The sequence below is a fragment of the Stomoxys calcitrans genome, chromosome 1 (genome assembly GCF_963082655.1).
Source record: "Stomoxys calcitrans chromosome 1, idStoCalc2.1, whole genome shotgun sequence".
Lineage (NCBI taxonomy): Eukaryota > Metazoa > Arthropoda > Insecta > Diptera > Muscidae > Stomoxys > Stomoxys calcitrans.
Genome location: NC_081552.1, coordinates 76,075,151 through 76,103,105, shown reverse-complemented (window position 1 = coordinate 76,103,105; position 27,955 = coordinate 76,075,151). Strand labels below are relative to the sequence as shown.

Below are 27,955 nucleotides of genomic sequence, written 5' to 3'. Positions count from 1 at the left end.
CTTTAGATCATTCTTTAAAGCTATCTGTTCAAAGAATAGCATAGCAAAAAATCATTTGAAAGTCAGCAAAAGTGTGTTGTTGCTGGAAGCTGTTGTGTATTTAGCAAGTTATATTTGCTTATATATAAAGATGGCTTTTATAATTATATTGTTTCATGATATATTTAGCGTTTTTATATAATGCAAAATTTAAATATTTCAAAATGTAAATATTTCTTTAGGAAATAATATATTCAAAGCGTAGGGAAGATTTCATTTAATATTCACAGATTAAATCTAGAAGGGGGCTTAATATTTCTACCAGATCCCATGGCAGCCGGTTGTACGCACCGGATTGACCCGATGGAGTCAATCCGGCCGTCTCAGTGTAGTAGTATAGTTGTAGTATATATTTCTTAAATTTATTAATTTAAATAAATTATATTAAATTTATCAATAATTTACAATTTTCAACATTTCTATTTTAAGGTGATTGCTATATATTGCCAGTATCAATTGCATTATCATTATGAGGCGATGATTTATATATTCTTCATTTCTTCTGTACAGCCTACCATCTTCGTCCCTAACGATGTACGATCTTGGTTCATCAGGTCTTCCCGTGATTTCTGCAGGATACCAAAATGACGACGGATTTTTCCTAAACATGACTTTATCACCATTATTTGCCTTCTTATAGTTCTTTGTAGTTTTATTAAATCGGTCAGCACTCATTTTGGTCAAATTATCCAATATATCTCATACATTCTTCCTTATTGACGAGTATGGGTTCTAATTTATTTGTGAGAATAGGATGATTTGTGGGCAATTTTCTGGACGTAAGCACTTCTGCTGGGCTATGTGGTTTTCCCTTAGGTGTTGTTCTATAATGCAATAAGGCCAAGTACGGATCGACATTCGTCTATGAACACTTTCTCGAAATCTTCTTCATAATCTGAACTGAACGTTCGGCAAGTCCGTTTGACCTTGGCATATATAGACTTGATGTGCCATGTACAATTTTCCAATTTGAACAAAAAGTTTTAAAGGCACTGGAGTTAAATGTCGGTCAATTGTCGGTATTTCAATCTTGTGGTTTTTGTTGTTGTAGCCACATTTTTATGTGGAGGTGGCTATACTCGTCAAGCTCCTGTGTGAGCAATCTCCTTCCGGTCCAAAGGGCCGATCGCCGCGGATACAAGGTGGCCATTGGTTATTTAAAGGCGCCAATAACTCGCCTTGTCATATCGAGTATCATAGGCACTCAGTATTTGTGCAAGAGCTGGTGCCGCCCTTCGATACTCCTTTACGTTCAAAGGTATTTCAAGCCATGTCTGAGTTTGGTATCCCTGCAAAATTAATAAGACTCTGCAGGATGACACTTGCTGATACGCGTTCCTCAGTAAGAATAGGAAAGAATCTCTCCGAACCATTTAATACCAAACGAGGTTTCAGACAAGGAGACAGCCTCTCGTGTGATCTCTTTAATATCCTGCTGGAGAAGATTATACGGGATGCAGAAGTGAATAGATATGGCACACTAATCACAAGAGAGCTCATGCTACTCGCCTATGCCGACGACATCGATATCATAGGTCGGTCACCGGAAGTAGTAACTGCAGCCTTTAAAAGAGTCGAAAGAGAGTCAGTGAAAATGGGTCTGGCAGTAAATGGAGATAAGAAATGGATGGTTTCAACTTCCAAAAAGCCTTGTACAACCGAGCAGATAAAGAACATGGAGAACGTTGGGAACCACAACTTTGAGATAGTCAGTAACTTTATCTACCTCGGCACCGCCGTAACCGAAACGAATGACACCAGTTTTGAGATAAAGCGAAGAATAATTCTGGCAAACAGATGCTAACAGAACAGTTTAGAAACAAGGCCACCTCTCGACAGACGAAGACTACACTTTACAAGACACTGATACTACCCGTGCTGTTATATGGTTCTGAAGCATGGGTACTTGTGAAAGCAGATGAGGCAGTGCTTGGAGTATTTGAGAGAAAGATTCTTCGTAAAATATATGGACCAGTTTGCGTTAACGGAGAATATAGGCGACGTATGAACCACGAGCTGTATGACGACGATAGCATAGTTACACGCATCAAAATACAACGGCTGCGTTGGCTAGGTCATGTTGTCAGAATGGATGAAGAAGCTCCAGCAAAGAAGTCTTTTGAAGGCAAACACGGTGGTACACGCAAACCGGGAAGACCAAAAGCCCGATGGAAAGATCAAGTTGTGGGAGACACCTCGAAACTTGGTGTCAGAGATTTTAGAATGAGCTTAGAACGCTATTCTACGTTCGGCTAGTGGAAGAAATATTCTGTCATAGCCAATTAAAGTAAGTAAGTTGGTGCCACCCGGCCTCTTATTGAGACTCCGCTCGATACCGCTGATTGTCCGCGACTGCCGCATTACACATTTGCATTACACCTGTGGGCGCGCCCGGTAGCTCACAGCTAAGCTTATCGTGGCACCAATGAGCACCACACAGATCGAACCTCAATGTTGCAACCTGTATGTGGTATATCATTTGTGGCGAAGATCGATTTAATGTTAATTGTAACTTGAGAACTGCTGTAACCTGCGTTCAACAGAGATGTTTCAAAATATATTGAAAAATAGTCCGCAATCAACAAATACGTTTTCCCTCTGAATTCGAACAAATCGCAACCTAACTTTAACCACGGAAAATCAATCACATCATGAGACAGCATTTCACTTTTTGGTTTCGAATTTTGATATTTCAAACAAATCTCGCAATTTGATATAAATAATTTTTAAAATATCAGTATTTATATTAGGTCAAAAGACAGTGTCCATAGCAAGGTTTTGACTACGTTTAATTCCCATATGAGTTGCATGAATACGATTTAAAATATCCTTACGCAGTGACTTTGGAATCAGAATCCGGTCTTCCATTAAAATTATGTCATCAACTAAAGACAGACTGTGTCGAATTTTAAAATAATGGCTGAAACTATGTTTGTTTTTCGCGACTTTTTTCGTGATTACTTTTTATACCCTACACCACTACTGTGGTACAGGGTATTATAACTTAGTGAATTAGTTTGTAACACCTAAAAGAAAGAGAGATAGACCCATTGATAAGAATACCGATCGATTCAGAATCGCTTTCTGATTCGATTTAGCTATGGCCGTCCGTCGGTCCATGTTAGTTTGCGTACAAACTACAGGCATGTTTTTCGGCCTAGACACGAAGCCTATTGAAATTGGAAAAAATCGGATCAGATTTGGATATAGCTCCCATATATATGTTCGTCCGATTTGCAGTAATAATGCAATAAAAATGTAGGAAGTATTTTTTTATGACTCGACATTAATAATAGCCAGATTGCGCCGATAACCTGGTGCATGCGCCTTATCAGCGTGTCGCCTCCGGACTTAATTAGTTCAGCGAGTAACCCGTCGGCTCCTCTTTCAGAGACAAAGAAGGTGCCTGCACCAAAACCATTGGTTTGTTGTTTAATTCTTTGGTGGAATTTCCGGACTTCATTCTGACTCCTGTACATCTCAATTCGCTCAGACTCATGTTTTTCCATTACCTTTTTCTTTCTGCGGAGTAGACGTTGCTCCAAATAAAAACTAGAAGGTCAATTTTACAGTGTACAGAAGTTTGACAGCCTAGTGGAAATTTGCGCCACCATACCCACAGGGTTGTATCGTTGATTTCGTTGTTTTTGGGCCGCCATAACTTGGCACAGTAGTCGTATTAGTGTTTGGTATCCGCCATACGGTTACCCTTCCATCCTATTGCAAAATGTAAATTTGCTGCCATCCTTGGTGTTCACGCATGCAGAGGTGCAAAGAACCCATGCAGGGGACATGCACGAAAAATCCCTGCATATGTGACATAAGTGCCGACCCTTGAACTTTGTTTGTCGCCGTTGACCATCTATCTCGGACAACAGGTACGTAAAAGGAGAGCAACCGGCGAGTAGATCGAAATAGCCCACCACCGTGTGAAGAACAATTGTTCAGAAGAAAAAACTTATTAGAAGAGAGAAAGAACACATTGTTCTAATAAGTAAAACTCTCGGAGACAAACAAATGCCTTTAACATTAAAGTAAGAGAATAGTAATCACTTGTGGAAGAAGCAATAGTCGAATTAGTATAAATAAAACCTTTATGTTAACTAGTAAATAAACGAAAATAAATTGCCTTACTATTTGATATTGCCCCGTAAGGCTGCATAAAGTTTTGCGAAAAGGTTGTGAAAATATAGTGTTGTGTGTGCCCCGTAAAGCAGGTGAAAGTGATCGATCCCCAAAGGTTCTTCTCTGTCCCTTGCGAAGCTGTTGATTTAGAGAAAGGTTCTATCTCAATTCTGCATTGCATTGGGAACAGGTCTCAACAGTTGGCATAATTTTAGTTTGCAGTATTTATTAAATGTTTTGGCCGATCTTCGTGAAAAAGTTAATTTTTTTCTCAAAAATATTCACTTTTCTTAAATTAAATTTTCTGTAAATAATGGTAAATTGCCAATGAAATTCTAATCAAGTGCCTTGCCATATCAGTAAAATTCGTAATGGATACCGTTTCGCAATATGATGTGTCATCTTTTGTGCGCCGAAAATGTGATTTCGGCGAATTAAATTGTTTAAATCAAAAAATTCTTAAGAAATTGAGTAGGTGAGCAAGCTCGTTCCGGTTCAAAGGACCGAAAGCCTCGGGAACAGGGTAGGCAATTGGTTACATAAAGGCGCCAATAACTCGCTTTGTCATATCGAGCATCATAGCCAGTATTAAAGAAGAGCCGTTGCCACCTAGCCTCTCACTGAGACTCTCCGCTTGATGCCGCTGATTGTCCATGGCTGCCGTTGTGGCTACTCCGTATGAAGCATTCCACTATCCGCAACCTGTGGATGCGCCCGTAAGCATCACGTGACAGCGATGAACACCACATAGATCGAACCTCAAAGTTCCATCTTGTATGGTGCTCACAGCTATCTCGTGCCGTGAAGAAATTATAAAAAATATAAGTAATATAGTCGGCGTTGACAAATTTTTTCAACGGCTTGTGACTCTGTAATTGCATTCTTTCTTCTGTCAGTTATCAGCTGTTACTTTTAGCTTGCTTTAGAAAAAAAGTGCGCGAAATTTTGTTTACATTTGTTTGTTTGGCGTCAATTATAATATGGGTACCACATGTATTGAAAGAAATTTATTTAACAAACCGAATCAACGCTTGTGATACGCATTTTAAACGCAATGAATTCGATTCGTTTTTAAAACGAATCATAACTGGAGATGAAAAATGGATTGTTTACAACAACGTTAGTCGAAAACGATCATGGTCCAAGCATGGTGAACCAGCTCAAACCACTTCAAAGGCTGATATCCACCAAAAGAAGGTTCTGCTGTCTGTTTGGTGGGATTGGAAGGGGGTGGTATATTTTGAGCTGCTTCCAAGGAACCAAACGATTAATTCGGATGTTTACTGTCAACAATTGGACAAATTGAATACATCCATCAAGGAGAAGCGACCAGAATTGGTCACTCGTAAAGGTGTCATATTCCACCAGGACAACGCTAGACCGCACTCATCTTTGGTCACTCGCCAAAAACTGAGTGAGCTTGGCTGGGAACTTTTGATGCATCCACCATATAGCCCTGACCTTGCACCATCAGACTTCCATTTATTTCGATCTTAGCAGAACTCCTTAAATGGTAAAACTTTCGGCAATGATGAGGCTATCACCCTTATTATGTATGTCGTAGTCGAATTTCGAGAGCAGTCGTAGTCGAACTCGAATTTACATTTCGTTGGTATTATGTAAAAAAAATGACGTGAGTGTTTTTGTAATAGACGTATCCTACATATTTTAATAAATTCTGAACTACCCAGTGATAAAAACATCAGCTGATTGAAAATATTTGAGTTACAATTGCCGGCTTTTTAAACGTTTCGTAATAAAAAGTAAAATAAAAATGCTAAGTGTTGCAAATTTTTCATCTTCTGACGAAGAAGACGAAACCAATGCTTATAATCTTAATCTTAATTATAAGCTGTTGATCCAGAAGTACATTTTTGTCCACAGTTCGTTGCTTCCTTTTTCGAGTGGAAGTATTGGGTTGGATATCCACTTCTACATTGTCCTCGCTGACGTGTCCATCAACTTCGTCCTCCAAAATTTCTTGAATCAGGTTTACCGGCGAGCTTTGAACACCGATGGATGGGCATTCTGGACTTACAATAGAATTGATTTGCAGTAGTCCTGCTACTGCCTCCTCCAAAGGTGTCAACAACTTCTGGTTGAAAATGCCTCCACCAGTTGCACGGCTTTCCATCTTATTGTGCACGATTTTCTTCTTAACGCTGCTCTTCATATCTGCCCATACCTTCATCCAACCTTCAGCCTCACGTGTGGGAGGGCCTAAACTATTCAGCTTCCTTTGCAAATTATTCCACTGCTCTTTAATGGACAACTTGTCTGTGTTTTTATGGTATCCTTTAGCTATATTTGGGTTTTGACACATAAAATCCACAAGAGCTTCAAATTGTTTTGGTGTCGTTTTCTTTATCCTTTAAATATGTATAATTGAATAATTTTAGGTAAACAATGCACAAATGTTTGATACTAAGACTTACGTTTTGCTGTTATTCATTTTTCTAATTATTTTTATTCAGTTTTTGTAATTTTTAATCTTGTCACTTGAAAAATTCTCTACGACTGTTTCTGTCGAATTTCTCGTTAAAAAACGGCATACATAATACCAAAAAATGTAATAGATTTTAAACATAGTCGCATTTCAGGCGAAAAACGACATATGTAATACCATTCACAATAAACGACAGGAATTCGTTGTGACTACGACATACATAATAGAGGTGTATATATCGCACTTGGTTCACTTTTTTGCGGATAAAGGCCAAAAGTTCTATGAGCGTGGAATACTAAATTTGCCAGGAAGATGGCAAAAGGTTATCGAACAAAATGGCAATTATATATTTTATTAAAATTCATTCTAAGTTTTATTAAAAATGCATTTACTTTTAAAAAAATAGATATCCAAATAATTTTTAGTAGCCAGGTTGTTGTTGTTGTAGTAGCAGTGTGTGGTACACTGAGGCGGCAGCCCTTGCCGATGAAGGAATTCATCGTGTCAATCCGGTACGTACAACCGGCTGCCAGGTAAATCTTAAATGTAGCTTTCACTTCAAAACAAATCGATTGGCCTATATTTATCCGTCCATTACTGCATATATAAACATTGTCTAAAAAATCTTTGATTACTGCTTGATCAATAAGATTCCAAGTCTCATTGTAATCCGGATTGGTACTTTCCGTTGAAATGTTGAGTTTTTCCCTATTGCGTCTTGTATTGACACGATAAGAGTGTGGAAGAGTTACAACATTTTATGAGGGATCATGGTATTTAACCAGAAAATTTGTATACAGCTCTATAATGCAGCGATATTTCTCAAGTCTTAGTGAACTTAGTACCGATGGAATAAGTGTTTCTAGGATCGAATACATGTGTGTGAAGATAAATTCCGAATTTAACTAGCAGAGACACAAACCGCTTTGTTAACAGAGTGCGAGAGAGAGTAACAGAAGTATTAACAGAGATCCACTGAGGGGTTAGCAGAGCTCTGTAAATACTTAACAGAACCAAAAAAACAAGAGAAATTAATTAAATTTCTTACTTTTTATCAATTTTTGCAAATATTTGTAAAAAAAAAGTAAAACCATAACAAAATTTGGAGTAAAATATCAATGCTTTAAATCAAAAACACCAAATTAAAAATATCTATTACCGTAGTACTGAGAAAAATGAAAAATTTATAAAAAAAATATTCTGGGCAGGATTATGACCAATGGTCCTGGAGGACATCTAAGAATTCTACAAGGTACTACCATACATCGTTGGAAAGGTCACGATAGGAGCTTTCCAAAACATGTCCTTATTCGAAAATCGAGCAGTTGGTTTTTTCAAATTCCTGTCTTTTTTTAAGAATTTCTCGAAAAAAAATCTGGACAGGATTATGGCCAACGCTCCTGAAGGACATCTAAGAATTCTACAAGGTACTACCATACATCGTTGGAAAGGTGACGATGTGTGCTTTCCAAAACATGTCTTTATTCGAAAATCGAGCAGTTGGTTTTTTCAAATTCCTGTCTTTTTTAAAAAAATTTTCAAAAAAATTCTGGAAAGGATTATGGCCAACGCTCCTGGAGGACATCTAAGAATTCTACAAGGTACTACCATACATCGTTGGAAAGGTGACGATGTGTGCTTTCCAAAACATGTCTTTATTCGAAAATCGAGCAGTTGGTTTTTTCAAATTCCTGTCTTTTTTAAAAAAATTCTGGAAAAAAATCGGGACAGGATAATGTCCAATGCTCCTGGAGGACATCTAAGAATTCTACAAGGTACTACCATACATCGTTGGAAAGGTGACGATGTGTGCTTTCCAAAACATGTCTTTATTCAAAAATCGAGCAGTTGGTTTTTTCAAATTCCTGTCTTTTTTAAAAAAATTCTCAAAAAAAAATCTGGACAGGATAATGGCCAATGCTCCTGGAGGATATCTAAGAATTCTACAAGGTACTACCATACATCGTTGGAAAGGTGACGATGTGTGCTTTTCAAAACATGCCCTTATTCGAAAATCGAGCAGTTGGTTTTTTCAAATTCCTGTCTTTTTTAAAAAAATTCTCAAAAAAATTCTTGAAAGGATTATGGCCAACGCTCCTGGAGGACATCTAAGAATTCTACAAGGTACTACCATACATCGTTGGAAAGGTGACGATGTGTGCTTTCCAAAACATGTCTTTATTCGAAAATCGAGCAGTTGGTTTTTTCAAATTCCTGTCTTTTTTAAAAAAATTTTCAAAAAAATTCTGGAAAGGATTATGGCCAACGCTCCTGGAGGATATCTAAGAATTCTACAAGGTACTACCATACATCGTTGGAAAGGTGACGATGTGTGCTTTTCAAAACATGCCCTTATTCAAAAATCGAGCAGTTGGTTTTTTCAAATTCCTGTCTTTTTTAAAAAAATTTTCAAAAAAATTCTGGAAAGGATTATGGCCAACGCTCCTGGAGGACATCTAAGAATTCTACAAGGTACTACCATACATCGTTGGAAAGGTGACGATGTGTGCTTTCCAAAACATGTCCTTATTCGAAAATCGAGCAGTTGGTTTTTTCAAATTCCTGTCTTTTTTAAAAAAATTCTGGAAAAAAAATCGGGACAGGATAATGTCCAATGCTCCTGGAGGACATCTAAGAATTCTACAAGGTACTACCATACATCGTTGGAAAGGTGACGATGTATGCTTTTCAAAACATGCCCTTATTCGAAAATCGAGCAGTTGGTTTTTTCAAATTCCTGTCTTTTTTAAAAAAATTCTCAAAAAAATTCTTGAAAGGATTATGGCCAACGCTCCTGGAGGACATCTAAGAATTCTACAAGGTACTACCATACATCGTTGGAAAGGTGACGATGTGTGCTTTTCAAAACATGCCCTTATTCGAAAATCGAGCAGTTGGTTTTTTCAAATTCCTGTCTTTTTTAAAAAAATTTTCAAAAAAATTCTGGAAAGGATTATGGCCAACGCTCCTGGAGGACATCTAAGAATTCTACAAGGTACTACCATACATCGTTGGAAAGGTGACGATGTGTGCTTTCCAAAACATGTCCTTATTCGAAAATCGAGCAGTTGGTTTTTTCAAATTCCTGTCTTTTTTAAAAAAATTTTCAAAAAAATTCTGGAAAGGATTATGGCCAACGCTCCTGGAGGACATCTAAGAATTCTACAAGGTACTACCATACATCGTTGGAAAGGTGACGATGTGTGCTTTCCAAAACATGCCCTTATTCGAAAATCGAGCAGTTGGTTTTTTCAAATTCCTGTCTTTTTTAAAAAAATTCTCAAAAAAAAATCTGGACAGGATAATGGCCAATGCTCCTGGAGGACATCTAAGAATTCTACAAGGTACTACCATACATCGTTGGAAAGGTGACGATGTGTGCTTTTCAAAACATGCCCTTATTCGAAAATCGAGCAGTTGGTTTTTTCAAATTCCTGTCTTTTTTAAAAAAATTCTCAAAAAAAAATCTGGACAGGATAATGGCCAATGCTCCTGGAGGACATCTAAGAATTCTACAAGGTACTACCATACATCGTTGGAAAGGTGACGATGTGTGCTTTCCAAAACATGCCCTTATTCGAAAATCGAGCAGTTGGTTTTTTCAAATTCCTGTCTTTTTTAAAAAAATTCTCAAAAAAAATCTGGACAGGATAATGGCCAATGCTCCTGGAGGACATCTAAGAATTCTACAAGGTACTACCATACATCGTTGGAAAGGTGACGATGTGTGCTTTTCAAAACATGCCCTTATTCGAAAATCGAGCAGTTGGTTTTTTCAAATTCCTGTCTTTTTTAAAAAAATTCTCAAAAAAATTCTTGAAAGGATTATGGCCAACGCTCCTGGAGGACATCTAAGAATTCTACAAGGTACTACCATACATCGTTGGAAAGGTGACGATGTGTGCTTTTCAAAACATGCCCTTATTCGAAAATCGAGCAGTTGGTTTTTTCAAATTCCTGTCTTTTTTAAAAAAATTCTCAAAAAAAAATCTGGACAGGATAATGGCCAATGCTCCTGGAGGATATCTAAGAATTCTACAAGGTACTACCATACATCGTTGGAAAGGTGACGATGTATGCTTTTCAAAACATGCCCTTATTCGAAAATCGAGCAGTTGGTTTTTTCAAATTCCTGTCTTTTTTAAAAAAATTCTCAAAAAAATTCTTGAAAGGATTATGGCCAACGCTCCTGGAGGACATCTAAGAATTCTACAAGGTACTACCATACATCGTTGGAAAGGTGACGATGTGTGCTTTTCAAAACATGCCCTTATTCGAAAATCGAGCAGTTGGTTTTTTCAAATTCCTGTCTTTTTTAAAAAAATTCTCAAAAAAATTCTTGAAAGGATAATGGCCAATGCTCCTGGAGGACATCTAAGAATTCTACAAGGTACTACCATACATCGTTGGAAAGGTGACGATGTGTGCTTTCCAAAACATGTCTTTATTCGAAAATCGAGCAGTTGGTTTTTTCAAATTCCTGTCTTTTTTAAAAAAATTTTCAAAAAAAATTCTGGAAAGGATTATGGCCAACGCTCCTGGAGGACATCTAAGAATTCTACAAGGTACTACCATACATCGTTGGAAAGGTGACGATGTGTGCTTTTCAAAACATGTCTTTATTCGAAAATCGAGCAGTTGGTTTTTTCAAATTCCTGTCTTTTTTAAAAAAATTCTGGAAAAAAATCGGGACAGGATAATGTCCAATGCTCCTGGAGGACATCTAAGAATTCTACAAGGTACTACCATACATCGTTGGAAAGGTGACGATGTGTGCTTTCCAAAACATGTCTTTATTCGAAAATCGAGCAGTTGGTTTTTTCAAATTCCTGTCTTTTTTAAAAAAATTCTCAAAAAAATTCTTGAAAGGATTATGGCCAACGCTCCTGGAGGACATCTAAGAATTCTACAAGGTACTACCATACATCGTTGGAAAGGTGACGATGTGTGCTTTTCAAAACATGTCTTTATTCGAAAATCGAGCAGTTGGTTTTTTCAAATTCCTGTCTTTTTTAAAAAAATTCTCAAAAAAATTCTTGAAAGGATAATGGCCAATGCTCCTGGAGGACATCTAAGAATTCTATAAGGTACTACCATACATCGTTGGAAAGGTGACGATGTGTGCTTTCCAAAACATGTCTTTATTCGAAAATCGAGCAGTTGGTTTTTTCAAATTCCTGTCTTTTTTAAAAAAATTTTCAAAAAAAATTCTGGAAAGGATTATGGCCAACGCTCCTGGAGGACATCTAAGAATTCTACAAGGTACTACCATACATCGTTGGAAAGGTGACGATGTGTGCTTTTCAAAACATGTCTTTATTCGAAAATCGAGCAGTTGGTTTTTTCAAATTCCTGTCTTTTTTAAAAAAATTCTGGAAAAAAATCGGGACAGGATAATGTCCAATGCTCCTGGAGGACATCTAAGAATTCTACAAGGTACTACCATACATCGTTGGAAAGGTGACGATGTGTGCTTTCCAAAACATGTCTTTATTCGAAAATCGAGCAGTTGGTTTTTTCAAATTCCTGTCTTTTTTAAAAAAATTCTCAAAAAAATTCTTGAAAGGATTATGGCCAACGCTCCTGGAGGACATCTAAGAATTCTACAAGGTACTACCATACATCGTTGGAAAGGTGACGATGTGTGCTTTTCAAAACATGTCTTTATTCGAAAATCGAGCAGTTGGTTTTTTCAAATTCCTGTCTTTTTTAAAAAAATTCTCAAAAAAATTCTTGAAAGGATTATGGCCAACGCTCCTGGAGGACATCTAAGAATTCTACAAGGTACTACCATACATCGTTGGAAAGGTGACGATGTGTGCTTTCCAAAACATGTCTCCATTCGAAAATCGAACAGTTGGTTTTTTCATATTCCTGCCCTTTTTGAAAATGTATCGAAAAAAAATTTGTTTGAGAGAGAATGTGGTTGTCTAGCCGTTCTGTTGTGTACTCTATGTCGCTCTTTTCAGTTACAAACATTGAATGTTAGAGCTTTCTGTAAAAATGTTAATTACATATAATCATATACATGGGAATGTATACTTTTCAACTCTATAAAATAATTCATAAGTTTTCCCATAGAGGTCGCTTGTGTTATTAGCGTACTCGCATATAGCGTCTGCGCTGTTTACTTTTTCCACTTCTGTTCCAAGCTTTTTTGAACATAGTATGAGGTGTCTATACTTTACTTTATCTATGCCAGGCATGGACACATATTTTTGGCTCTGTTCGTGAGTACAATTGTTTTGCTCTACACGCGAAATAAAATTACAATGACAAAATGGTTCGAAAATAGTTATTTTTTTACAATTAATTTCAAATGATTTTTTTTTTTTTTTGGGTTGAACTTGTGGCTTTAATGATGAGAGCCTTTCTATTGATAGATACTTATTGAGCAAATGTTTCATTACAATTTGAACATGACTGTGTTTGCTTCCAAATTAAGCATCTCCAAAAGATGTCTGGTAAGGAACAAATTGAGTTTTCATTCATTCGTCGTTATTTGTGTTTATGTTGCCTGATCAGTAATTAATAATGTACGTAGTTTGTTTCTATTTCAACGTGTATAAAGAGAGCTAGTATCCACCAAACAAGAATAAGCTGCTAAGTGCAAATGCTCAAAAGAGTTCCTTTCCCCATGCCTGCTCTAAGCCAGCGAGGGCCAAATCGGTACCCTGTGATTTTTCTCTCAGCAGAGAAGTTTTTTTTTGTTACGAGCGAGCTCTCTTTCCACAAGCAGAAAATAAAACAAACCACGAACATTCGGTGAATAATATTGTAGGTTAGGCAATTTGCAATTTTATTTCGCATGTAGACAAAACAATTGTACTCACGCAAACATAGCCAAATAATTGGGCCCACCGCTGTCATAGTCTATAACAGGCATTGGCACTGCTTTTTGACTATTTGTGCGTGAGTACAATTGTTCATTCAGAGTTTGAAATAATTCTCTAACTGTAGTAGATGCAATGTAAGCAAGACCATTGGTCGTGAGTGAGAGTGCAAAATTACTCTCTGTTTGCTAAATGTTAATTGGTTATCGTTCCTCAAATGCTTCTTCTCGCCAGCCGGCAATCAAAACAACTCTTTCTCTCTCTCTCTCTCTCTGATCTGTCAGTGCAGAACATGGGGAAATGTTGGAGCGTAGCAAATTTCTCTTGCAGCGTTCCAATTGCAAAAGCTGCACCATTAGCTTCTTTGAACTGCGACATGCGTTAATCCTGCGCAACGTAGGTGTTGTTACAAAAAACAAAAAAAGAAATGGAATCATTCTAATGAAAGCATTTGTTAAGTGAGGTTTCATTATGGAGCAAAACAAAAAAACACTTTTCCGCCTTAGTGCGAAACTATTTTATATGGACTTAAAAGAGAAAAAAAACGTTTCTATAAAAGATTTTTTAAATATTGAAAAAAGTGTTTTATACGAAGACTTTATTAAAAAAATTAATAACTTTCATTATATTAAAACTCTACACAATTTTGTCGGAAATAGACAAATGAAATTGAAGCTGTATGGATTGTTTAAATATACCGTATGTATTGTAATAATCATCTGGACAAAATGTCTTACACAATTTTATTTGGTTGTGAAGAAAATGAAAAAGTGGGTGGTCTCATGTTATAATCTAACAAAAGGTCGATAAATAGTTTGATGATTTGAAGAGGAGAACGTCCAGGATTAGATGCAATGGTTTTGCTTTGCCCACCACCGCAGAGTAGAATAAAATCGAAAAAATAGTAAAAAATCTACCGTTCATTAAAGTTTAAAGATATCTCACTGAAATTTTTAATGGTTACAGGTAAGATGTTAGCGAGATCATGTGCAAAATTTCAAGGCCCTAGGTGGTCATCCCCCCTTAAGTTGGTAGATTAGGCTTGGTTTTTGGACCAATTTTAAAAATGTTTTGCTGGATAGTGGTCAAAATTCCCTATAAAAAAGTCCCCTTGAGGTCTACAATAGAAGTTTAGTTACTGGACTATGGAAAGCCTAAGGAAAAATTTAAAGTTAAAGCAAAAAAATACAAAAAAAAAAAAAACAAAATGCGGACAGTTAAGCAATTGAAATCGATTCATGTTGCTTTGCTAGTGTGTAATAGCTTAAACTGCGTGCTTAGGAATTTAAGTAAAGTTATTCTGATTTTTTGGTTGCTTTTGCTGTTACGTTGCTTGTTTCTTTTTCGTAGTCATAGGTAACAGCGTGCCATCCTCCACAAGATTATTATGAGCATTTATTTTTGTGGTGGCATGCTGCTGTTCTCTGGCACACACATACGTTTCACATAATTTTTCTACGCCGCTTTCTCGCGCGCAGTGAGAGTGCTAAATTACTCTCTGTCTGCTAAATGTTTATTGGTTATCGTTCGACAATGCTCAATCAATCAAAACAACTCTTTCTCTCTCTCTCTCTCTCTCTCTGATCTGTCAGTGCAGAACATGGAGAAATGTTGGAGCGTAGCAAATTTCTTTTTCAGCGCTCCAATTGCAAAAGCTGCTACACGGATGGTACAGTTTATTCATCGAAATGAAGCACCATTAGATTCTTTGAACTGCAACATGCGTTATTCCTGTGCAACGTAGGTGTTGTTACAAAAAATAGAATCATTGTAGTGAAAGCATTTGTCAAGTGAGGTTTCATTATGGAGCAAAACAAAAAAACACTTTTCCGCCTTAGTGCGAAACTATTTTATATGGATTTAAAAGAGAAAAAAAAACGTTTCTATAAAAGATTTTTTAAATATTGAAAAAAGTGTTTTATACGAAGACTTTATTAAAAAAATTAATAACTTTCATTATATTAAAACTCTACACAATTTTGTCGGAAATAGACAAATGAAATTGAAGCTGTATGGATTGTTTAAATATACCGTATGTATTGTAATAATCATCTGGACAAAATGTCTTACACAATTTTATTTGGTTGTGAAGAAAAATGAAAAAGTGGGTGGTCTCATGTTATAATCTAACAAAAGGTCGATAAATAGTTTGATGATTTGAAGAGGAGAATGTCCAGGATTAGATGCAATGGTTTTGCTTTGCCCACCACCGCAGAGTAGAATAAAATCGAAAAAATAGTAAAAAATCTACCGTTCATTAAAGTTTAAAGATATCTCACTGAAATTTTTAATGGTTACAGGTAAGATGTTAGCGAGATCATGTGCAAAATTTCAAGGCCCTAGGTGGTCATCCCCCCTTAAGTTGGTAGATTAGGCTTGGTTTTTGGACCAATTTTAAAAATTTTTTGCTGGATAGTGGTCAAAATTCCCTATAAAAAAGTCCCCTTGAGGTCTACAATAGAAGTTTAGTTACTGGACTATGGAAAGCCTAAGGAAAAATTTAAAGTTAAAGCAAAAAAATACAAAAAAAAAAAAAAAAAACAAAATGCTGACAGTTAAGCAATTGAAATCGATTCATGTTGCTTTGCTAGTGTGTAATAGCTTAAACTGCGTGCTTAGGAATTTAAGTAAAGTTATTCTGATTTTTTGGTTGCTTTTGCTGTTACGTTGCTTGTTTCTTTTTCGCAGTCAGAGCTAAAAGCGAGCCATTCTCTTCATGTTTATTGGCATTTATTTTTGTGGTTGCATGCTGCTGTTCTCTAGCACACACATATGTTTCACTTTATTTTTCTATGCCGCTTGAATATGTTGTGTGTACGTGTAACAGATGCCCGCAGCATAAGAAATAATGTGGAAATGCGTGCGTGTGTGCGCCCATAACAATGAAGCTATGGCTTTGACACCAACATTACGCACATTGCGTGATCTCTCAGAAGCAAAGAGACAGAGTAAAATTACTTTCTGGATGCAGCGAGAGCAATGTTCTCAAAATTGCTTTCTCTGCTTAATGTTTATTGGTTCTTTCGACGATTGCTTCTTCTCGTCTGCCAACAATTTAAACATTTCTCTCTCTATCTGAGCTGTCAGCGCAGAAAATGGAATGTACGTGCAATACAATTGCTAGAGCTTTTTATGTACAGTTTATTCAAGCAAAAAAGCATCTTTTTGTGCTTTTTTGACCTGGGACGTTTGTCGAGTGCCTTAAATTATTTAGCAGACATTTTGAAAAGTTATTATTTATTACCCGCCTTTCGTGGCTAACAGACACCGGTACTTAAGTGACGCCACAATACCAGACTTAGAGGAGCGTGTTATGGAAAGTAATTAGGGATTTTGTTAGTAGAACAGAATTCCTGAATTAGATTTTCTTTTCCGAGTTTACTTTTAAGTATTTAGAGAAACGGTGGTCACAGTTTTTTAGAAATGTATGCGTGAGTAAAATTATTTTGTTTGCACGCAAAACACAAGAAAGGATAAGCCGGTCAAAATGACCGGTAAAAGATAATTTAAATCAAAAATTTTATAAAAATTTTTTAACCAGTCCACCAATTTGAATGCTACAGCTCCTAAAACCAACAGATTATAAAATTAAGTAAAGTTAAACCAATATGTTAATGCTATAGACTCGGATTGACGAAGGGACTGTACCATGAAGATGTAAATGAACACAGGAGTGGAGTTGTACACAAAAACCCTAATAAGTGTGGCATATTGTGAGACGATAAAACGTTGGCACAAAAGCAACATAATCGAAAAAAGTCAACTTTGGCTCAAATCTTGCACAACAGTAACACTGCTAACAACCAATTGCAATTGCTGCACGTAAATAATCAATGTTATTGTTTTTGTCAGATTTTCTCAAAGGGGGAGGTAAGTTTATCTCAAAATTCCACTTAGAACAAATCGAATTTTGTTAAGACTTCAATCCTTTTCTTGAACCTTTGAAAATTATAAATCTCTCTCCATTCTGTTATTTGATATGTTATTACGATTTGCTATAAACTTTCTAAGTTGTGTTAAATTGTGTATATCAATTAATTTTGTTTTCACACTTTTTGAATTAGCCTAGAATTGGGTAAAACTATTTAAAGTTATCCTCCGAAAATGTTGTTGATACAAAGCATATGATTTAAGATTCGGTCAGGACGACCTTAACGCCACTTTAATTGTTATACTGCAGCCCTTTGAAAATTTTATATTTAACAACATATATATGCTAATAAGTTATACTTTACTATTTGTGTATTCGTAGGACTCAACTTGTTCAAGTCTTAAAGATATTACAGAAAATGCTAGAGAATACTGTGAAAAAAAGGGAATTCTGGAACAATTTTCCACAATGTTATCGATTTTGGAAATTGAAAGCGACGACCCAGCTGATACTCAAGACCATAACAGATATTCGGTTCTGTCAGGGGACGACAGTTTTGAAAATACATACTTGAATTTGGACCAAGAAAATGACTACATTTTATTCCCAGAAAAGTGCACATGTTCAGGAAGAAGTTCTTTTCAAAATCAATCAATAAATATTGGTTGCACAAACCAAATGGATCTTCCAAGTAACAATGAATGTGTCTTGTCAGGAGAAAAACCTTTGGGTAGCGAAGAAATAGGAAATATTAATGAGAATGAAGATGTTGAAAATGACGCCAGAAAAACTACTTCAACACCCAAAACTTATTTGTTAAAAACAGTTAATTCAACAAATTCTTTTTATGAAAATATTGACTTTTGCTCAACAAGAAACAAAAATATTTCGCATAATTGCACCATTAATGTTAGTAATGATTCCGATTCTCTTATAGAAGAATACAATGTATTAAGAAAAAAAATTTTAATTTCAAAATTGCCGACCAAACGACCCACAATTGTATCTCCAGAAGTTGAAGGTTTCAAACAAAGTGTATGTAAGTACAAGAAAATAGATTGTGACATTAAATTCTCTAAAGAGGAAGAACTCTTTTTATTAAGAAGTAGAGAAAATCGAAAAATGTATTTAAATTTCATGCAAGATCTTCTCAGGACCAAATTTGGAATTTTTAATAATGTCTGCCCAATAAATTCCACAAAAAAAAATAGTCCTTTATGCCAAATGTATGTATTATTTAAGTGGTTGCGGGGCGTATAAATTTGTAATTGATTTCGATAGCATCATTACTGTGTACGCTTCCAGTTTAGAAATCACTCACCCCAAAACTGCCAAAAAACATCAACTCAGAGGAGTTCGCAGATTGTTAGCAAAACAACATATTAAATATCTGCGGCCAACAAACTGGCGAGACAAATTACTCATAAAGCAATCAAAGCATTTAAAGGCACTAGGGAATGACCAAGGAGTCGTATCGAAAGATGCAGCTAGAAGAATAAAATTTGAGCAAGTGCGGTCAATTGATAGAGATGCTGACAGCCACATCGATATTTGCAAAATGTATTTAGACAAAAATTGGCGTACATATATACAAAAAGTAGCGCTCCCACAAGAAATTTATTTAATTTCCAAACGGCCAATAGAAATTCTCCAAGCCAAAAATTTTGCTTTACTGAAACTTAGCCACAACACTTTATTTTTTGATGCCACTGGGAGCATTATGAGAAAGTATGAGCCCGAGTCAAAAAGAGTATTTTTGTATTCTCTCGTGGCTCACCTCGATGCTGGTCCGAAAAAGAGAGGTACGTTGCTTCCAGTGGCCGAAGGATTTTTATGCAGCCACTATGCAAACTGTGTCGCGCGTTTTCTAATGTCTTTAGAGACTTTTTGTGCTGCAAATAAGCTTAAATGGCCAATATGCAAACGTGTTTGCACAGATTGGAGCACTGTTCTAATTAATGCAATATTGAAGGCATGGAACTGTGTAACCCTTGAAGGTTATATAGATCAATGCTTTTATTTATGCAAGAAAAATGAATATCCAAAGTTTATCGTTATACAACTATGTTGCGCCCATTTTATTAGGATTGTGGAAAAAGACATAAAAGCTTTTCAAAAAGACAAAGAAATTGCAAGTTTCTATAAACTGCAGGTGTGGAAGGCCATTAATATTTCAAAAATTGATGACTTTTTCATTTGGCTAAGGTGCTTTTTGGTTGTACTTTTGAGTCCAACCGAAACAGACGATGTGATATACTCTATAGATAACCTTAAAAATTTTGTAGATGGTGAACCGTATGACAATTGGGAAGAAGAACACATGTCCGTTGCCACGTCTGTTTTTACCTCGACCTACAAGAATAGTCCGTTTTTCCATGAGGGTTCAAAATTATTTCAAAAAGTTCAGTCCGAAGTAAAAAGCGCCACCAATACAAACAGTTTTTATTCCGAAGAATTTGCAAACGTTATCCTAAAAAAATATGTTCCATATACTCCATTGTGGACAAACATTGTCGGCGTATTTGTAGATAATATAAACACAAGAATTTCCAATAGTCCGGTCGAGGGTTACTTCAATATTAAAAAAAAACATCACATTGGATGGAAGGCGCAACATAAAACCTGCCGACTATGTAAGGTTGTCTATAAATTATATGCAAGCTCGTCTAGTTGAAGCTGAAGATGCTCTTTCAACACTAATTAGTGACACTTCAGAACCAGTTGCTTGCAACCTAAAAATGGAGGAAGAAACTTGGAAGAGGACTCCGAAAAAAGTACAGTCACAAATCACCAGCCAAATGAAATTGGAAAAAATCTTGTCAACTTTTAAGAATTTACCACGCAAATTTGACAAACGCTATATAGCCCTTAAATTTCAAAATGTTCATTCGAGCGTGCAATCGGAATTAATAGACGCGCCAACTATAGATTTCATAGAATTAGAATCTTTAAATAAAAAAAAGGAGTTATATAGCAACTTAATTGATATATATATAGAAATATTAATAAAAAATTCAGCGAAAAAAGCCTTTTCCACTTGCTGTGAAATAGGCAGAGATATTTTTATTGCACAGAATTCAAATATACAGATACCTCTGCAAAACTTCGACATTTTGTTAATTCCCGTATTTGAACCAGGCCATTTTACTCTTGTATATGTCGACACAGTTGATAAGACATTCTCCTACTTAAACCCCCTAGGGGAAGATTTTTCTGATGTTGAAAAATTTTTAAAGACTTTCAAAAAACACACAAACGCTTTAGAATATAAGCCAAAGCAAATAAAACATGGTCGTCAAAAAGACAATTTTAATTGCGGAATTTATGTGTGCCAGTTTGCCGAAGCAATTTTAAACAAAAAAAACCTAGAAGACATAGAAGACCCAAATATTTACAGAGGCCTAATAAAAAAAGTACTGCTAGAGAGTGCAGATGACATGACAAAAGTATGTCTTCATTGCGGGTCCTATTGTGATGAAAATCTCTGCAAATCATGCGATCGTCCGATCTGCGGCGGTTGCTTTCGTTTTTATTATAAAAATGAAGACAACTTTGAGACATGTCAATTCTGTTCCGCTGCAACATCGAAATATTAGGCACTATAAGTATTTGAATATAATCAAACTTTTTTATGTATATCTTGAGATGGGTTTCTACCAGGTGAATACCCAACGCTTGGGTATTTATTGGGAAAATACCAATTTTTTGGAAATTTATAATTTTGCAGATATCTTGGGCATAACAACAGTTCCAAACAATTTTTGATGATTTTGTATGTTAATAAACCCGACCTTCTGATCCCATAAAATCGGATTTTAGCTATATATAGCCGCTCTATAGACCGATCTCCAGATTTAAAGTCTTGAGGCAATAAATTGGTAATTTTTTTTATCCGATTGCGATGAAATTTGACACAGTGAGTTCTTGTAGACCCCTACCCATTTCTGTGAAGTGTGGTTCAGAATGGACTGTATTTGGATATAGCTGCCCTATAGACTGATCGCCCGATATCCCGATATAAGGTATTGCAGCCATAAAAGGTATTGCAGCAATACCATAAGGTATTGCAGCCATACAGTTATTATACGTATTCGATGAAATTTGGTGCAATGTTTTCTGGTAAACCCCTACAAATTTCATCGAATTCGCGTAATAACTGTATCTTTTATGGCTGCAATACCCTATATCGGGATATCGGGCGATCATTCTATAGGGCAGCTATATCCAAATATAGTCCATTCTGAACCACACTTCACAGAAATGGGTAGGGGTCTACAAGAACTCACTGTGTCAAATTTCATCGCAATCGGATAAAAAATTACCAATTTATTGGCTCAAAACTTTAAGTTTGGAGATCGGTCTATATAGCGGCTATATATAACTAAAATCCGATTTTGTGGGATTAGAAGGTCGGGTGTATAAACAAAGAATACAAAATTGTTTGGAAAATTTTGTTATACCCAAGATATCTGCAAAATTATAAATACCCAGATTTTGGGTATAAATGGGTAAATACCCGGGTATTTATCCAATTTACCGGGTAAATTCCTTTTGGGTTTTTACCTATCGCCCATTTCTATGTATGTAGAATCGAATATTTGACAACAATGCCGAATATTCCACTTTATATCATTCCGGTATTATTTAAAATAATCACCCCGATTTTGAACATAATGCTGAAAAATATGGACATACACTTCGCTCAGTCGTACACGAAAATTGAGTACGACATATATATTAAGGGTGAATTGCCGCTATTTCGTTCAATTTAAGTCCAAAGCTTCTGTGTGTTTTTTTTACGTACTAACAATTTAATCAATTTAAACATTTAATCATTTTTCTAGGAGTTTTTCATGCTGAAATGCGCGCAACATTTTAAAACTTTGGGTTTTCACGATACTTTTCACCTCTACTGTGCTAAAGGGTATTATGACCTTGTGTATATATTACATCAGGTCATGTCAGTCCGATTGTACGTTTATTAGTCCGTCCTTTTGACCGTCTGTTTGTCCATCCGTCTGCCATTTTTTGTTTGTCTGTCTGTCAATGTGTTTTTGTTATTAAAGTACGTGTCGCATTTTTTATCAGATTGTCACCAAATTTTGCACATGTTACTTATTGGCTCACATAACTCCCATTGGCACGAGCGCTATTTATCTTGGAAAATCGGTTCTAGTGTATATAAAGCTCCCAAACATGTTTTTCTTCCGATATGGTTGTATTTGGCAAGCTTTAAGCCTAATCTTTAACACATTTAACATGCATCGATTCATTTAATATATGTTTTATTTGATATGCTTAGTTTTGACTCTTAAACAATTGACACATAAAACTGAATTTGCAGCTGTTATTTAGAGGCTTTTAAATACTTTGGTTCCATTTTTCTTTAATTCGTTTTTTTTTTTTTGGATAATTTTATGGCTACTTAATATATACTTGAGCTTCTTTATTAAATTGAACTACTTAATTTTTGAAACACTAATATTTTATTATAAAATATATGCAAATATTAATTTTTTGGAATTCAAATGCACATTAATAAGAAACATGCTCTCAAACTATCACAAAAATTATTCCCTACGTAAATTCATTAACAGAAATAATTATAAAATCTTCAGTAATTATTATGACAACTATGAATTCCATTTTTTTAAACAACTTATAAACAAATTTAATTTTAACAACCAAATTCTGAAATTTACCCTTTCTTGATAGTTACATGAATTTTCGCCCATAATGTGCTCTTCTATATACGAGTATGTACATACAAATAGGTACGCACGAGTGCTTACACACCCTTGTGAAATTTGTGTTTAACGCAAAAAATGGTTGTTGCATTTTTTATGAAAAACTCCAACACCAAAAGTTAGAAATCTACTACTTATCAAGTTTTAACCATGAAAGACTGAACTTTTATAAAAAAATTATATTTTAAGTTTAAACCATGAAAGACGGAAATCTTATAAAATAAACCAAAGCAAACCAAAATTGGAACATAACAATATGCTTTAATTTTTTTGTGAAAAACCAAAATCTATAAATCTACTATTAATTAAGTTTTAAACATGAAAGACTGAACTTTTATAAAAAATTGGTTTGCATAGTAAACCAAAAAAACCTGTTTTGCAAAGCATACCAAAATAAACACACATACATTTTTAATTTTTTCTTTCTTTAATTTCCGAATATAAATTATATATTTTTTTGTTTTGAATGAGAAAGTCTTTTAAAGCTTAAAACTATGTACTTTCATAACAATTTGTTTTACATATTTTGTAAGAGACCAACATTTAAAAATCTACTATTCATTAAGTTTTAAACATGAAAGACTGAGCTTTTATAAAAACTTTTAATAAAAAAATTTTTGTTAAGTTTAAAAGGTTTACATTCTAGAGCATTTTATCAAACAATAAAAAAATATAAGATACAACTTTGTTATTAATTCTACATTTTAGATAAAGTAATATATAGACACCTCACACTATGTTCAAAAAAGCTTGGAACAGAAGTGGAAAAAGTAAACAGCGCAGACGCTATATGCGAGTACGCTAATAACACAAGCGACCTCTATGGGAAAACTTATAAATTATTTTATAGAGTTGAAAAGTATACATTCCCATGTATATGATTATATGTAATTAACATTTTTACAGAAAGCTCTAACATTCAATGTTTGTAACTGAAAAGAGCGACATAGAGTACACAACAGAACGGCTAGACAACCACATTCTCTCTCAAACAAATTTTTTTTCGATACATTTTCAAAAAGGGCAGGAATTTGAAAAAACCAACTGTTCGATTTTCGAATGGAGACATGTTTTGGAAAGCACACATCGTCACCTTTCCAACGATGTATGGTAGTACCTTGTAGAATTCTTAGATGTCCTCCAGGAGCGTTGGCCATAATCCTTTCAAGAATTTTTTTGAGAATTTTTTTAAAAAAGACAGGAATTTGAAAAAACCAACTGCTCGATTTTCGAATAAAGACATGTTTTGGAAAGCACACATCGTCACCTTTCCAACGATGTATGGTAGTACCTTGTAGAATTCTTAGATGTCCTCCAGGAGCATTGGCCATTATCCTGTCCAGATTTTTTTTGAGAATTTTTTTAAAAAAGACAGGAATTTGAAAAAACCAACTGCTCGATTTTCGAATAAAGACATGTTTTGGAAAGCACACATCGTCACCTTTCCAACGATGTATGGTAGTACCTTGTAGAATTCTTAGATGTCCTCCAGGAGCATTGGCCATTATCCTGTCCAGATTTTTTTTTGAGAATTTTTTTAAAAAAGACAGGAATTTGCTCGATTTTCGAATAAAGACATGTTTTGGAAAGCACACATCGTCACCTTTCCAACGATGTATGGTAGTACCTTGTAGAATTCTTAGATGTCCTCCAGGAGCATTGGACATTATCCTGTCCCGATTTTTTTCCAGAATTTTTTTAAAAAAGACAGGAATTTGAAAAAACCAACTGCTCGATTTTCGAATAAAGACATGTTTTGAAAAGCACACATCGTCACCTTTCCAACGATGTATGGTAGTACCTTGTAGAATTCTTAGATGTCCTCCAGGAGCGTTGGCCATAATCCTTTCCAGAATTTTTTTTGAAAATTTTTTTAAAATAGACAGGAATTTGAAAAAACCAACTGCTCGATTTTCGAATAAAGACATGTTTTGGAAAGCACACATCGTCACCTTTCCAACGATGTATGGTAGTACCTTGTAGAATTCTTAGATGTCCTCCAGGAGCATTGGCCATTATCCTTTCAAGAATTTTTTTGAGAATTTTTTTAAAAAAGACAGGAATTTGAAAAAACCAACTGCTCGATTTTCGAATAAGGGCATGTTTTGAAAAGCACACATCGTCACCTTTCCAACGATGTATGGTAGTACCTTGTAGAATTCTTAGATATCCTCCAGGAGCATTGGCCATTATCCTGTCCAGATTTTTTTTTGAGAATTTTTTTAAAAAAGACAGGAATTTGAAAAAACCAACTGCTCGATTTTCGAATAAGGGCATGTTTTGGAAAGCACACATCGTCACCTTTCCAACGATGTATGGTAGTACCTTGTAGAATTCTTAGATGTCCTCCAGGAGCATTGGCCATTATCCTGTCCAGATTTTTTTTGAGAATTTTTTTAAAAAAGACAGGAATTTGAAAAAACCAACTGCTCGATTTTCGAATAAGGGCATGTTTTGGAAAGCACACATCGTCACCTTTCCAACGATGTATGGTAGTACCTTGTAGAATTCTTAGATGTTCTCCAGGAGCATTGGACATTATCCTGTCCAGATAATTTTTCTAGACAATTTTTTTAAAAAAGACAGGAATTTGAAAAAACCAACTGCTCGATTTTCGAATAAGGGCATGTTTTGGAAAGCACACATCGTCACCTTTCCAACGATGTATGGTAGTACCTTGTAGAATTCTTAGATGTCCTCCAGGAGCGTTGGCCATAATCCTTTCCAGAATTTTTTTGAAAATTTTTTTAAAAAAGACAGGAATTTGAAAAAACCAACTGCTCGATTTTCGAATAAGGACATGTTTTGGAAAGCACACATCGTCACCTTTCCAACGATGTATGGTAGTACCTTGTAGAATTCTTAGATGTCCTCCAGGAGCGTTGGCCATAATCCTTTCCAGAATTTTTTTGAAAATTTTTTTAAAAAAGACAGGAATTTGAAAAAACCAACTGCTCGATTTTCGAATAAGGGCATGTTTTGAAAAGCACACATCGTCACCTTTCCAACGATGTATGGTAGTACCTTGTAGAATTCTTAGATGTCCTCCAGGAGCGTTGGCCATAATCCTTTCAAGAATTTTTTTGAGAATTTTTTTAAAAAAGACAGGAATTTGAAAAAACCAACTGCTCGATTTTCGAATAAGGGCATGTTTTGAAAAGCATACATCGTCACCTTTCCAACGATGTATGGTAGTACCTTGTAGAATTCTTAGATATCCTCCAGGAGCATTGGCCATTATCCTGTCCAGATTTTTTTTTGAGAATTTTTTTAAAAAAGACAGGAATTTGAAAAAACCAACTGCTCGATTTTCGAATAAGGGCATGTTTTGAAAAGCACACATCGTCACCTTTCCAACGATGTATGGTAGTACCTTGTAGAATTCTTAGATGTCCTCCAGGAGCGTTGGCCATAATCCTTTCAAGAATTTTTTTGAGAATTTTTTTAAAAAAGACAGGAATTTGAAAAAACCAACTGCTCGATTTTCGAATAAGGGCATGTTTTGAAAAGCACACATCGTCACCTTTCCAACGATGTATGGTAGTACCTTGTAGAATTCTTAGATGTCCTCCAGGAGCATTGGCCATTATCCTGTCCAGATTTTTTTTGAGAATTTTTTTAAAAAAGACAGGAATTTGAAAAAACCAACTGCTCGATTTTCGAATAAGGGCATGTTTTGGAAAGCACACATCGTCACCTTTCCAACGATGTATGGTAGTACCTTGTAGAATTCTTAGATGTCCTCCAGGAGCATTGGCCATTATCCTGTCCAGATTTTTTTTTGAGAATTTTTTTAAAAAAGACAGGAATTTGAAAAAACCAACTGCTCGATTTTCGAATAAGGGCATGTTTTGAAAAGCACACATCGTCACCTTTCCAACGATGTATGGTAGTACCTTGTAGAATTCTTAGATGTCCTCCAGGAGCATTGGCCATTATCCTGTCCAGATTTTTTTTTGAGAATTTTTTTAAAAAAGACAGGAATTTGAAAAAACCAACTGCTCGATTTTCGAATAAAGACATGTTTTGGAAAGCACACATCGTCACCTTTCCAACGATGTATGGTAGTACCTTGTAGAATTCTTAGATGTCCTCCAGGAGCATTGGACATTATCCTGTCCCGATTTTTTTCCAGAATTTTTTTAAAAAAGACAGGAATTTGAAAAAACCAACTGCTCGATTTTCGAATAAAGACATGTTTTGGAAAGCACACATCGTCACCTTTCCAACGATGTATGGTAGTACCTTGTAAATTCTTAGATGTCCTCCAGGAGCGTTGGCCATAATCCTTTCCAGAATTTTTTTTGAAAATTTTTTTAAAAAAGACAGGAATTTGAAAAAACCAACTGCTCGATTTTCGAATAAAGACATGTTTTGGAAAGCACACATCGTCACCTTTCCAACGATGTATGGTAGTACCTTGTAGAATTCTTAGATGTCCTTCAGGAGCGTTGGCCATAATCCTGTCCAGATTTTTTTTCGAGAAATTCTTAAAAAAAGACAGGAATTTGAAAAAACCAACTGCTCGATTTTCGAATAAGGACATGTTTTGGAAAGCTCCTATCGTGACCTTTCCAACGATGTATGGTAGTACCTTGTAGAATTCTTAGATGTCCTCCAGGACCATTGGTCATAATCCTGCCCAGAATATTTTTTTTATAAATTTTTCATTTTTCTCAGTACTACGGTAATAGATATTTTTAATTTGGTGTTTTTGATTCAAAGCATTGATATTTTACTCCAAATTTTGTTATGGTTTTACTTTTTTTTTACAAATATTTGCAAAAATTGATAAAAAGTAATAAATTTAATTAATTTCTCTTGTTTTTTGGTTCTGTTAAGTATTTACAGAGCTCTGCTAACCCCTCAGTGGATCTCTGTTAATACTTCTGTT

At 35.4% G+C, this 27,955-nt stretch overlaps 3 protein-coding genes across 3 annotated transcripts in view; 1 reads left to right on the top strand and 2 right to left on the bottom strand.

The window, feature by feature from the left end:
* LOC106082949 (protein hold'em) overlaps nt 1-27,955 on the bottom strand; it is a 93,523-nt gene that overhangs the window by 7,159 nt on the left and 58,409 nt on the right. The gene's annotated exons all lie outside the window — the stretch shown is intronic.
* Nucleotides 1-27,955, top strand: part of LOC106082945 (2-(3-amino-3-carboxypropyl)histidine synthase subunit 1) — a 35,057-nt gene that overhangs the window by 1,387 nt on the left and 5,715 nt on the right. The gene's annotated exons all lie outside the window — the stretch shown is intronic.
* LOC131994998 (uncharacterized) lies at nt 5,714-6,820 on the bottom strand. The gene is made up of 2 exons (XM_059362446.1): nt 6,600-6,820; nt 5,714-6,533 (listed from the first exon to the last, which is right to left on the bottom strand). Exons 1-2 carry the CDS (start codon nt 6,614-6,616, stop codon nt 5,960-5,962), a joined length of 591 nt encoding a protein of 196 aa, XP_059218429.1. The 5' UTR covers nt 6,617-6,820; the 3' UTR covers nt 5,714-5,959.